Source organism: Carcharodon carcharias, chromosome 3, assembly GCF_017639515.1.
Source record: "Carcharodon carcharias isolate sCarCar2 chromosome 3, sCarCar2.pri, whole genome shotgun sequence".
NCBI classification, from domain to species: domain Eukaryota; kingdom Metazoa; phylum Chordata; class Chondrichthyes; order Lamniformes; family Lamnidae; genus Carcharodon; species Carcharodon carcharias.
The window spans coordinates 136551542-136565186 of record NC_054469.1 but is presented as its reverse complement, the minus strand read 5'-3'; the positions used below and the strand labels follow the sequence as shown (position 1 = coordinate 136565186).

Sequence of the window (13645 nt, the reverse complement as noted above, 5' to 3'; positions counted from 1 at the left end):
TCATTGGTTAAATCATCTATGAAACTCACTGCGTAGACTCACACACGAATAATAGCTATTTGGATAAAGTATTATAGGCATGTTGGTGCCTATGAAATTGTATTCCAGAGTGAATCAACACATTTGGAGAGATGGGGGCAGGGAGGATATGAAGTAGTAAAGGCTTAAAAACAATCTATATTCATTGCATTAGGGAACCTGAAACAGATGACCTAGTTTGCATAATTCTGGTTTCACAGAAATTGAAGCATGTTGGATATAACTGATGCAAAATAATCTTTCAATGAAGGCTGCCCATGTACGAATATCCTCTACGTGGACACAAAATAAACACAACCTTGATACTTCTATCCTTACAAACTACTGACAGATCTCCAACTTCTCTTTCCTTCTCTTTGAATATGTTGTCGCCTTCAGATCGATGCTTATCCCTCCCACAATTTCCTGTTTGAATCCTTCCAGTTAGGTTTCCACAGCATTGAAATGGCCTTACCTTAAATCTCAAACAACATTCTCTGTATCTATGATACATTATCCCTTCTTGACCTCTCTGCAGCCTTTGACACAGTCAATTACACCAGGGATTCTCAACCTTTTTTGCTTCTGAGTCCCCCCTCCCGTGTTATAAAAACTCCATGGACCGCCTGTAACACAACACAAGTATTTTTTCTGTATAAAATTAGTTATACAATTAAATACATATATTTATTATTTTCTTTCACTTACTTAACGTGAAGCTTGTGAGTGAGTATAAACATCTGTTATCGGCAGGGATACCATTGCACTCACACTAAACACCCACAGATGCTCTCCACTTTGCACAAATGGACTCCAAGGCCTATCTCTACCCCCCTCTCCAAGAATAGCTGCCTCAGTAAGTAACCTGCAGCCACACAGCCCCATGCTTCTCTGGTGTTGAGTGGCTGAAAGCTGACAGCATTTTTGCCTGGAGTTTGTTGGCACATGCCTGAGGATTGTAATAACCAGCCATATTTCCATAGATACAGTAGATGCAGAGAGGGTGCCTCTAACACCTCTCCTTCACTATCCAGCTAAGTTGGGAATGCCCTCCATTGGTTCCACTTTAACATATCTAATCATAGCTAAAGTATCTCAGTGAATGACTTCACTCCCACCCCCACACTCTTACCTCTTGTGTAAGCTAAGGATCCAGCAAAGCTTCTAATGTCTCAACCAATTACCCTACTATATTGAGTTTGTACAACATTAACCTGTACCTATTATGTGTATCAGCACACTATTAAATCACAAACACTGTCACTTCTTGGTGTCAGCCATGGTTCAGTTGGTAGCACTCTCACACACTTTAAAAAGTACTTAAATGGCTGTAAAGGGCTTTGGGGGATCCTGAGGTTGTGAAAGGCACTATATAAATGCAAGTCTTTTCTTTCAAAGCTTCTTGCTGTCCTTACCAAGCAAACAGACATACACACGTCCAACAAGAGTTCTTGAATGAAGCCATCAAAAACAGTTGACCTGCATGGTGTTTTCCCCAATCCCTAATAGAGAGACAATGAGGCCAAATGTAAAGAAAGAGAGAACCTGCAATTATATGGCACCTTTCACAACCACAGGATATCCCAAAGCGCTTTACAGTCAATGAAGTGCTTTTGAAATACAGTCACCGTTGAAATGCAGGAATGGCATTAACCAATTTGTGCACAGCAAGGCCCTCACAAAGAGCATTGAGATAATGATCGGATAATCTATTTTATCACGGTGTTGATTGAGAGATAAATGTTGACCAGGATATGAGGAGAACATGCCTGCTGTTCTTCAGATAGTGCCTCATATCTATAAGAGGAAAGGCATGGCCTTGGTTTAACATCTCATCCAGAAGACAGCACCTCTGAATTGGAAGGTAGCAAACGTAACACCACTATTTAAGAAAAGAGGGAGAGAGAAAAAAGGGAACTACAAACTTATTAGCCTGACATCAGTAGTAGGGAAAATGCTAGGATCTATTCTAAAGGATGTGATAACTGGGCACTTAGAAAATAAAGGTGAGATTAGGCACAGTCAAAATGAATTTATGAAAAGGAAATCATGTTCGACATATTTGTTGGAGTTTCTTTGAGGGTTTTCAGGATGTTACCAGCAGGATAGATAAAGGGGAGCCAGTGGATGTGGCATATATGGATTTTCAGAAGGCTTTCGATAAGTTCCCACACAGTAAGTTAGTAAGCAAATTGAGAGCTCATGGGATCAGAGGTAACATACAGGCATGGATTGAGAATTAGTTAATGGACAGAAAGTAGGGGTAAATGGATCATTTTCAGGTTGGCAGGCTGTAACTAGTGGGGTACCCAGCTGTTCACAATCTATATCAGTGATTTGGATGTGGGGACCAAATGTAATGTTTCCAAGTTTGCTGATGACACAAAGCATGGTAGGAATGAGTTGTGAGGAGGATGCAAAGAGGCTTCAAGGAGATTTAGACAGACTAAGTGAGTGAGCAAAAAACATGGCAGATGGAATATAATGCGGAAAAACGTGAAGTTGTCCACTTTGATAGGGAAAACAGAAAAGCAAATTAGTTCTTAAATGGTAAGAGATTGGGAAGTGTTGATGTCCAAAGGGACTTGGGTGTTCACAAGTCAATGAAAGTTAACATGCAGGTGCAACAAATAATTAGGAAGGCTAGTGGTATGTTAGCCTTTATTGCAAGGGGTTTTGAGTATAGGAGTAAGGAAGTCTTGCTGCAGTTATAGAGCCTTGGTGAGACCACACCTGGAGTACTGTGTGGAGTTTTAGTCTTCTTACCTAAGGAAGGATATACTGGCCAGAAAGGGAGTGCAATAAAGGTTCACCGGATTAATCCCTGGGATGGCAGGATTGTCCTGAGGACAGATTGAGGAGACTGGGCTTGTATTCTCTGGAGTTTAGAAGAATGAGAGGTGATCACATTGAAGTATATAAAATTCTTACAGGGCTCAACAGGGTGGATGCAGGGAGGATGTTTCCCCTGGTTTTTGGGGGGGGGGGGGGTCTAGAACAGTCTCAGAATAAGGGGTAGGCCATTTAGGACTGAAATGAGGAGGAATTTCTTCTTTCAAAAGGTGGTCAATCTTTGGAATTCTCTACCACAGGGGACTGTGGCGGCTCAGTCGTTGAATATGTTCAAAGCAGAGGTCAATAAATTTCTAGCTACCAATGACAAGGGATACGGGAGTAATGTGGGAAGATGGTGTTGAGGTAAAAGATCAGCTATGACCTAGTTAAATGGCAGAGCAGGCTTCAGGGCCAAATGTCCTGCTCCTGCTCATGTGTTTCTGACAACGCAACACTCCCTCTGTACTGAGCTGAAGTGCCAGCCTGGATTATGTACCCCAGCATCGCATCTTCTGACTCTGAGGCAAGGGTACTACCACTGAACCAAACACCTTGTAGTACCCTCTTCCTCACTATCCTTTCACCCCACTAATAATTGTTGCTCAAGCTGAATTCAACTAAGAACATATTTGTACCTTCATGATCATTTTAGATCATCCCACATTCTACAGTGCCATGCTACATATACTCTCTTAACCTTGGCAGTGGGCGAGTCTCAGTTACTAATGAGTAGACTTTGCTACACCTACAAATAGCAATTAACATGAAAAATTATCAGCTGCCGGTCTGAGTACCATTCTTTCATAACGTTAAGAGGATTTGTGCACCCGGATAGCTTTTCTTCATTATCAAACATCTGAATCTTACTTAACGCTCCACAAAAACACTCACAAAATCCTTACCTGTTTTCGCATGTTGTTCATGACACCCATAAAAGTTGCTAGCAGCTTGGCTTCTTCTCTGGCTGCGAATTTTTTCTCACTTTTCTTCTTGATGGAGCATTTCTCTGTCCCCACAGACGCCATGGCAACATTGAGAGACCACGAGTCTAGTCGAGTCAGGTCAGGACAGGCCAGGCCAGGCCGGCACCAGGGATCAGGAACAATTCACACAGACACACTAGATAATTTAGAAATATGTATCTTAAGGGAAAATAAAGTCATGGGGCCTTGTAAGAGCTGTGGATACGTTCAAATGGCCGGGTACAGCCGCCCAATGCTCCCCAAAGGGAAAGGAAATCATGAAATGAAATACCTAATTATTGTTATTTAAGGGAGCGGATTGCACGACGATGCATTTGTTTCTCTCTGAAGGAAGCCTGAAAGCAGAGGAAGTTTACCAGTATTTTGAGTTTTGTTGGCAGCTGGCACAATCTCTCCTCCTCTTATCCGGACACCAACAACTGCTGCGACAAGACTGACTCCCCAAAAAGAGAAAGAAATATCGAACCACAAATAAAATCCCTCCTCATCAACTCGCTGGCGCCCTCTCAGGATGTCACCACTCCAAGGACTAAGCAATATTCGCGGAGAGGGTTTCGTTTTCCTTCTCTGTAGTGACTCTGTTCAAGAATCTTTACAAATACACAATCTATTTTTTTTGGCCGACTTATTCTCCACAATATGTTCCAGAAATTTTGTACATTAATGCTAAGACATATTATGATTTTTTTTGTTTGTTTTTCAAAGCATGTAAGTTGATCTTGATCCACAAATAAGCAGTGGCTAAAAGAGTAAATTTTACCCAAAGCTAGTCGGAGTTCAACCTTAGAAGAGGTTCAGTCTTAGAATGGAGTTCAGTCTTCAGGTGCTGTTAATCTGGATTATCTCTGACCCCTGAAAATTTAATACTGTATGAAGAGAGCATGAGGAGTTTGATTCTTGAGTTTTGTGCTTCTGGAAGTTCAGGCTAATACTCTTTACAGTTTTCAAGTTGGACACAAATAGTGCAGGGAGTCTTTGCGATGGGATTGCAGCGGTATATTTGGATCCAGACATAGCAACTTTGCTTTAACTGCCAGCAAATTGATGGGTTGAATTTCCACAAGGATTCTCCTGATCATCTGCCATAATTTTGGCAGAAAACCTATGGAAATTCCAGAGAATGCTCTGCAGAATGAGGTCACTCAAAAGATTGTCCCAGACCAGTGAGGGGCAACCTAGGCACATGAGTGGACCACCTTCATTTCAGTGGGCCATAAGATTGAAATCGGGCATGTGCACTAACCATGACCCCCATGAATAAGAATAAATACATTTAATAAATGCCAATATTTCATAATGACTTATAAAAAACGCTGTATCATTCATATATGAATAGAGCTGCCATCAACTTCAAATGGTAAAAACAAAATAAATATTTACACTTACATCATATTCAGTGCAACTTCTGGTTGGATCTGTTCTCCACAAGCTTTCTTAGATTAGGACACTGGGAAATGCAGACACTTTGTAATTCAGCACTGAGGTTTCCACCCATTATTCTGTTGCACTTCTTGCATTTGATGTGTCCCAAAGCAGAAAAAGTCTGCTCGTATGCAGCACTTTGATTAGATGCAGAGGGAGTGCATGGCTCTCTCAGTCAATGTTGTGTGCAATCACTTCACATGTCCATGCTTTCCCTGCATATCACTTTACTAATGCCAGTAGGGAAAAAAAACTACATGGATGGAAACCAGCAGAATCTGGCAACCCTGCGCATGAGCAATGATCAACAAAATGTCTCGCAGGCCGTATTCAGAGCCCTGATGGGCTGCAGGTTGCCCACCACTGTGCTAGACAGTCCATGACACATGCTTAATATAGAAAGTGATAACTGGTGACTATCTACATGAGGCAACAGAGGAAGGCAGAACTTACTGCCCAGTGGTACTTAGCATAGGAAAAATTGAGAGCCAGACAATGGCTGAGAGATGGATGAACTTAAATAATGTTAAAGCACCATGACACAGTGGTGCAATGTGAGAGGCTCTTGCTGTCTATGCTTGGGAGGACAGCTCCCTCACCAGCCTCTAGCCAACACTGCCCTGGTGTTGGAAAATCATTTCCACGGGCAGGATTTTGACCTCGGCGTACAAGCGCAGTTGGCAGGCCTGGGAGTGGCTGCAAAAGGGGCCACCGCCCGCAATCGGCCCCTGACCACGATTTCACGCTGACTGACCAATTAATTGAAATGCTCAGCGCTGCTGGGGTGAGGGTGATTGCTGAGGTCAGAGCAGGCGTGGGAGAGCATGGTAGGAAAGTTCCCTGAAGGCAGAGAGCTGCCTTAGGGAGCTGACAAATTTGAAACCATTAAAAACGTAATGTAAAATCCGGAAACAACGTCCACGCATCAGAAAGAGTATCCTCAACATAAGGATGTTAAAAATTATGTCCACACATTTTTATCTTTGTTTTAATTAACCTTGGAAACCTCATCCCTCCCTTGGATGAGGTTTCCTCAAAAATGCAAAAGCCGCCTGGCCAATTTGCCCACTCGCCAACCGAAACATTGGACAAGCAGCGAAAAATCCCCATTAATTGAAACTTTAATGACCTTAATAGGCCTCTTAATTGTTGGCGGGCACACTGTTGACTCTCTTGCGCACCCATCTACCATGTACAATGACATCAGGATACTTACCCAATATCATCATGTGCTATTTTACGCTCCAGTATGTAGGGCTCACTCCCACATGCTGAGGTCAAAATCCTGCCCCATGACTTCCTCTGAGGTTGGCTTGATGGCCCTTTTGCACGTCAAAGTTATGAAGCATGCATGGAGACAGTCAGGGGCCTATGCTGCAGTGTGCCTCAAGACCTTTCCAGGTGGCAGAAGTGTGACTTGAGGATGCTGATCAGGTCTCTCATGGGGGCATATCTCAGTGTTTATAGGTGGTATTTAACGCAGGCAACAGGGGTCTTGCCCACCAGCTGAAGAGCCAATGAGACCCTTATTTCGCTTCTTTGGCAAGGCCTGCTGAACTAAGTGCTTAATTGGACAGCGTTGGGCCTTTCCCAGGATCAAGCACCCTGGCAGCAGAAATCGTACCCCCAAGATCTCCTGGCCAATCAGACTCCAGCAGTTGTACATTGCAGGCAATGCCAATGGGAGTGGTGGCAGCTGCTCGCAATGCACCCACCAAAAGCCCTGGATTGCCCAGGGACCCCAGGCCAAAGTTGAGTGAGGATGGGTTGGAAGTCACAGGGTGGGGGTGGTGAGGGAGGGCGTGAGGGCAGTGAGTTGGCTTTCAGTGGGCCCTCCTTCCTGATGTCTGGTCCCTAGATCAGATATTGAATGCGTTTGAATGATGGATATTCCTGGGAGCCTGCAAGCAAACCTGGCAGCCTTCTGGGCTTCCTGCATGGCAACTGCCCCGCTCACCATTGGTTGAATACCAGCAACATTTGTCAAAACCAGAAACAACCTGCTAACTAAATGTGCTGGATCTACATGGGGTGCTGCTGCCACAACACTTCAGATCTCAGCACTTGCCCTACCATACTTCACAGCAGAGTGCTGTGCACCTGTCCAGCAAAGGTCATCACACACACATCTTGTTGACACTCGACTGAATGCAACAATGTGCATCATATCTGAACTGTCCGCTTAAGACCCCTCCCCTGGCTTTGTGTCCTTGAAAACATCACTCTGCCACACATCTGCCAACTGGCAAAAAATCCACAAACTGGTTAAAACCATCAATGTTGCACCTCAATTACCATTCCATGATGACCTGTTCAACCCACCTACTGCCCACCTTCCATTTCAGCACCCGGTATGAAGCACGCTTCCTGAGCAAGATCTACCAGCAGACATCCTTTCGATCAAAAATGGGAAACATGGCAAGTCACTAACAAGTTCCTTGTGACAACCCTCATCTGTCGAATGGCAGGCTTTGAAATACCACAGTGAGAGTGGCCCCTGCCAAATACGTTCAGGAAAGTCCAGGGTCCCTGTGCAGCCAATCTCCACTGCTGAGGCTTCAGTATAAACTCCTTATGCACTTGTGGAAAGACACAAACAATGCTGCTCTACAGGCTAAATGGCAGACAAATCACCTTAAACTCAGCAAATGAGAAGGCTGTCACTTGGATTCGGGGATTTGCATTCGTTAAGTAAATAAATAAATTAGAAGGCTGGTATCCATCCTGATCCAAGCAAAATAGAAGATATCCATGTGATGCCAAGACCCCAAGATAAGGAGGAGCTGCGATGATGCTTGGGTCTCATCAACTTTTTGTCTCCTTACATTCCTAATTTCACACAAAAATCATAATTTTTATGGGAATTGTTGAAAAAAGAATGTGCCTTTTCTGTGGCACAAGGAGCCAAAGGAGTCATTGTCAGAAGCATTATTATTGCATTTCTATGATCCCAGAGAAGAGGTGACCACTCTAGAAGTGCACGCATTACAACAAGGCTGAGGGGCATGCATAATACAGAAGGGTAAACAATCGGATTTGCTTCAAAATTCCTATCTGTGGTGCTGTACAATTACTGTAATACCAAGCAGGAGACATTAGCCTTGATATTTGGAATTATGCATTTTCACACCTACTTACTCGGCAAGAGATTTATGCTAGAAATCGACCACAAGCTGCTAGAGATGATTTGGGGAAACCATTGACCAGTGCACTGCAGAGGCTGCAATGTCTACCAGTAAAGATACAGGTCTACGACTGTGAGGTTCAGTATAAACCTGGTAACTTGATGATCAGCAGCCAATACACCCAGCAGTTTGCCCAATCCAGCAAAGACTGCAGATATGACCATAGATCTACAGGTCAACCTGATTGACATTGAACTCAAAGATATCCTACCCATTGACCTGATGAATTTTGCAAAACTACAGGAGGAGACAGCGAGAGACTCTATGCTGCAGGAACTCTGGAAAATGGTTATCGAAGGATGGCCAGACTCCATTCAGGATGTCCATGAGCACATGAAACTGTTTTGGGCTTATTGGGATGAGCTAGACATATCGCAGGGAGTCAACTTTAAGGGCAAGCAGGTCATTATACCAGAATCATTGTGATGTGACAAACTACAGCAATTTCATCAGTCACACATGGCAGAGATTGTATGAGGAGGCTCAGAATAGAAACATTCTATTGGCCGAGTATGAACAATGACCCTGAAGTTATAGTTAAGAAGTGTGAGGCATGTCAGGAAAATGTGTGAAACCAGCACAAGGAAACCTCTTTTAACAGATCAAGTTCCAACTCATCCTTGCGCTAAGATTACTTCCGACCTCTTCCATGTCCATGGGAGTAATTTCTTAGCTGTCACTGATTATTTTTATAAGTATCCTGCCATCCATTAATTGCACCGTATTTCAAACACAACTGTCGCTGTTTCAGCTTATTTGGGGCACCCAGAGAGATAATCTCAGATAACAGTCCTCAATTTACTAGTAAGACAATCAGTGGGATGTGTGAGTAGTAGGGAATAGCTCACACTATTTCTTCTCCAGACTATCCCAGGTCTAACAGCATGGCTGTAAGAATGATTCATATCGTGAAAGCTTTAAGTTCTAAAGTGCAGACAGACCGAACAAGATCTATACACTGTAATGCTACACCATAGAGCAACACCTCTAAGCAAGGCCTGGGAGATAGGGGTGTAGATGGTGCCAATCACGGGGCCTGGGCTCTATGTGGGCCAAGTAACTTATCATTCAGGATGGTCAATGTCCAAAGGGGCCCATCAGATATGTAGACCGTTATGATTGACAGGCTACTTGGGCAATGGTTGCTGTTATTCTGAACAGCATCAATCACTGGGCCAGTAGAGCGCATCTTGTTTCATTCCTCATGACTGGACTTGTCAGAGTTGGATTGTTAGTTGTCATGTGCTGCTGTGCTGTCTTCTGTATGGTGGTTGGGCTGGACTTATTTCGGAGTCATGTGCTGCAGCCTGTAGGAGTGGAGCTCAAGGTAAGTGCCTGGCTCGCTGTGACTCTGCATTTTACTTTACCTCTCTGGCTAGCCGCACTAACCCCCACCCCAAGCCCCTCATAGGCCCTTCCCCTCCTGGCCTCATCTCTAAATCCCAAAGTTCTCCCCTGTGTGATGCTTCGACGATGTTTTCTGTGGCCTTGGCCCTTTCCCCTCAAGACCTCTTCTCTAAAGTCTTAGGCCCTCTCCCTGGGTCACAGAAAACATCGTTGAAGCATTGCACTGTGGGAGGACATCAGGATTTAGAGAAGAGGTCAGGAGGGGAAGGGCCTAGGGCCACAGACACCATCATTGAAGGACTGCACTGATGATAAAGGGGACCCGGAAACATAAGAAGCACCAGAATGCATGATTTCTCTCCCTGGCCCTGTCTCTAATTGCAACCAAACCAACTGGCAGAACTCATGCTTGGCAGACCAGTGCCAGACTTAATTTTTGTCAGTCTACCCTTCCAGAAGCCAGAGAATAACTTATGAAAAAACAGAGGAGGATGAAAGACATGCATGAAAGGAAGGTAGGTGAAGAGTTGCCATGCTTATTGATAAGGCAACAGTTTCAAATACAGAATCCGATAGGAGGTACGTGGCAACGTGCCACAGTGAGAAGGATCAGTCCAGGGCTGAGGTCATACAAGGTCAGTATACTCAATGGTGCAACTGTGAGATCGAGCCGAGAACAACTCAGGGAAGTACTAAATCCTCAACCTCCGTGTAACTTCATTGCACCTAGGACAAGATCCAAGGCTAAATCCAAAGAAACATCAAGGGTGACACTCCCACAGACCACTGTGAGAAAATTCAACAACCTTAACCTAACATTACAGTTAATAAGTTGGGGCATACAAGCAGACCAGCACTACACTTCAGGGACTTATAAGTCTGAATTTCTTAACTCATAATGCTGTAATGTGTAAAGAACTATTTTGATGTACTGTAAATACTTGTGGTTATTTAGGAGTTATTCATTTGGAAAGAAGAGGGATGTTGTGGTGCACTTTTAAATGAATGTGGTTATGCTTTCTGCATATATATATATATATATATATATATCACTACAGGGGAAATGATGCAATGTATCATGTGATTCAGACTTAGTTACAGTTTTTTTCTGAGGAAGCTCAGAATATGTGTGAAAGCTCTCCCGTTGCGTAATGCTGCTACTAACTTTTCAAATCCTTAATACATGAGCTATTTTTGTGTTCATCAATCCCTTACACGTAGTGGGTGCCTTGATGTTTAGCTACTAAATAAGCACAAGGAGAAGTAAAACATAACATAAAAGCAAAAAACTGCAGATGCTGGAAATCCAAAACAAAAATAAAAATACCTGGAAAAACTCAGCGGGTCTGGCAGCATTTGCAGAGAGGAATACAGTTAATGTTTCGAGTCCGTATGACTCTTCAACAGAACTAAGTAAAAATAAGCTGGTTTAGGGGTGTGTGTGTGTGTGTGTGTGTGTGTGTGTGTGGGGAGAGATAGGCTGTCAAAGTCATTTGGCAGAATTCCTCATTGTCAGAACTTTCAAACAAGTACTAAGACATAGCTTGGCTGGTGGTGAGAAATGCCCTCCCCATCAGATCTTTCCTATATGCCAGGAGTCTCAAACCCTCTGCACAGTGTCCTCAAGGTGGCTGTGGGGAAGACACCATTGTTCACGTCATTCTAGAATGTGCCTTTGCAAGGAAGGTCTGGAGAGAGATGCAGTGGATTTTGTCGATGTTCATCCTGAGCAGCTCCGTGACACAGGACTCTGTGGGGCTGTTCCCAGGGATGCACACCGAGACAAACAGCTGCAGCTGGAGGATCATCAACCTGGTGAAAAACACTCTTTGGTCTGCCCAAAACTTGTTGGTCTTCCAGTGCAAAGAGTTGCCCATGACTGAGCATTGCAGACTAGTACATTCCAAAATCCGGGGCTACCCATTGAGGGATGCACTAAAGCTTGGGGCAGCCATTGCAGAGGCACAATGGGGAAAGGTCTCTGTCTAAAGCTTTTCAGAAATAGTTTACTGAAGGGCTGGAAATTGTATAGAAGCCCTCGGGCTGTATGACTCACATTGAATGTATACAGTAAATATTACATGTATCACAATTGTATTGAAGCACCTCAGAGTGCAACATGATCTATGTAGAAAATGTGACTATCATTGCACTTTCTGTGATAGCCATGTTGAAATATTTTGTAATGTCCTTTTAGATATTTTATGAATAAAGTATATTTTTGCAAAAAATCTACGCTGGCTAACTTAGCAGAAATTAGGGTGCAAATCTGAAACATTTCTGCTCTGTGAAACTTACCACCATACAAAACGTACATAGACACACAAAGCATGATTTTTTTTAAATATAAACATTACTTGAATTAAGGCATTTTGTGGAAATCCGTGCTGCTCATTTATCCAAATCTACTTGGTCAACTTAATTTTTATATTTACAAACCAGCAAAGTTTACAGCACTTATTTTGTAATTAAGTTCAGATATTGCATGAGTATCTAAGGTATAGAGGACTTGTTCAAAATAATATTTTGAATATTGGTTTTTAAATTGAGGTATAAATTCACCAATACGTGCTTGTGGCAGATGAGGTTCCTTGCTGAGAGTACCTATTCAGAAAATTTACACTACTGTTCATCTCTTCTACTTTTAAGTTTTTTCACTTACGTATTTTCTTTATTTTTGATCTTTATCTGTATCTATTGCAAGGGGATTCAAAAATCTAAACATAAAAGATATAATACATTGCAATACTATAATTGTCCAATTATTCTTGTCAGACAATTTGGATGAATCATTCAGCAAACATTCAAATTTCACCCTTTCCTTTCACATTCTGCCAACTGTTTCTGGTAAGATTGCTAATGTGATGTTACAGAGCTAAAAATACACGCAGTTAACTCAAACGTTTGCAAGTATTAACAACGGCTGCTGCAGATCAAAGTAATTCATTGTATGTAAAGTGTTATGAAATGTTTGAAAAAGGCCTATATAAATGTAAGAGTTTGCTTTGAAATGAATTATTTGGGAATGCCTGCTTTTCATTTAGATGAAGGTCACTTCTTCCAGCCCATACCAGGCCCCCAAGTTGGAACAGAACCAGCACAGTAAGCTGCAGCAAATGTATCTCTTCTCGCTTCCTCCCTTCACACTGGACTGTTTCCTCAATAACTGATTGGACACAGATAATAGTTGCCACATCTGGCTCAACTTTGAAAACGAGAGTATTGATGATTAAAATATGCTGTACGTGAAACGTATTTATGATTATAATCTATTTAAAAACAGGTAATCTTTTTATTCTTAATATATGAGGCATAGATCATTTAATACCCTTGATAATTTTCTTCACTAACTTGGGATTTTTACTACATTCATTTCAGTAACTATACTAACTACCAATTACCACAAGGGTGACCTTATATATATCTTTAGAAAATTTACAATGAAAGACAAATTGAGTACTTTTAAGGACAAGAAATAAAGACCAGGTGTGTAAATTCACCCACTATTTCCCAAATAAGAAACTTCAAAAGATACATTTTGTGCTCATCAAAGTAAACACATCATTTTTGGATGATACATTTTTCTTACTTACTTGGAAGAGTCAATAAATATACTAATACATTGACCTGGATTTCACTATTGAAATAACATTGAAATTAACAGTGCTCAGAGTTAATAAGCAATAAATATGAATGCAACTTGCAGCATGCATATGTAAAGTTAAACATGTAAATCAAGAAGCGATTGTTCTGTTCCACCAGAAGCATTATACTGGTGTCTTACAGAGAGGCTTGACATTCAAATAGCTGAAGGGCACAAAGTTGTGGCACTTACCTACCAGATACTTGCTAAAC

The 13645-nt window shown here is 42.3% G+C and overlaps 1 protein-coding gene across 5 annotated transcripts in view; it reads right to left on the bottom strand.

Annotated features, from left to right (window-relative positions):
* Nucleotides 1-4356, bottom strand: part of klhl7 (kelch-like family member 7) — a 34753-nt gene extending 30397 nt beyond the window's left edge. For 2 of the 5 annotated variants that reach the window (XR_005942612.1, XM_041184162.1), the window contains exon 1: nt 3756-4356. Coding sequence is in view for 4 of the 5 variants with exons in the window: in XM_041184162.1 (XP_041040096.1) it covers nt 3756-3878 (123 nt within the window). In the remaining variant the exon portion in view is untranslated. Of the gene's footprint in view, nt 1-493; nt 645-3755 lie in introns of all 5 variants that reach the window. The other 3 variants (XM_041184160.1, XM_041184161.1, XM_041184163.1) reach the window with 3 other exon arrangements.
* Nucleotides 4357-13645: the final 9289 nt, after the last annotated feature.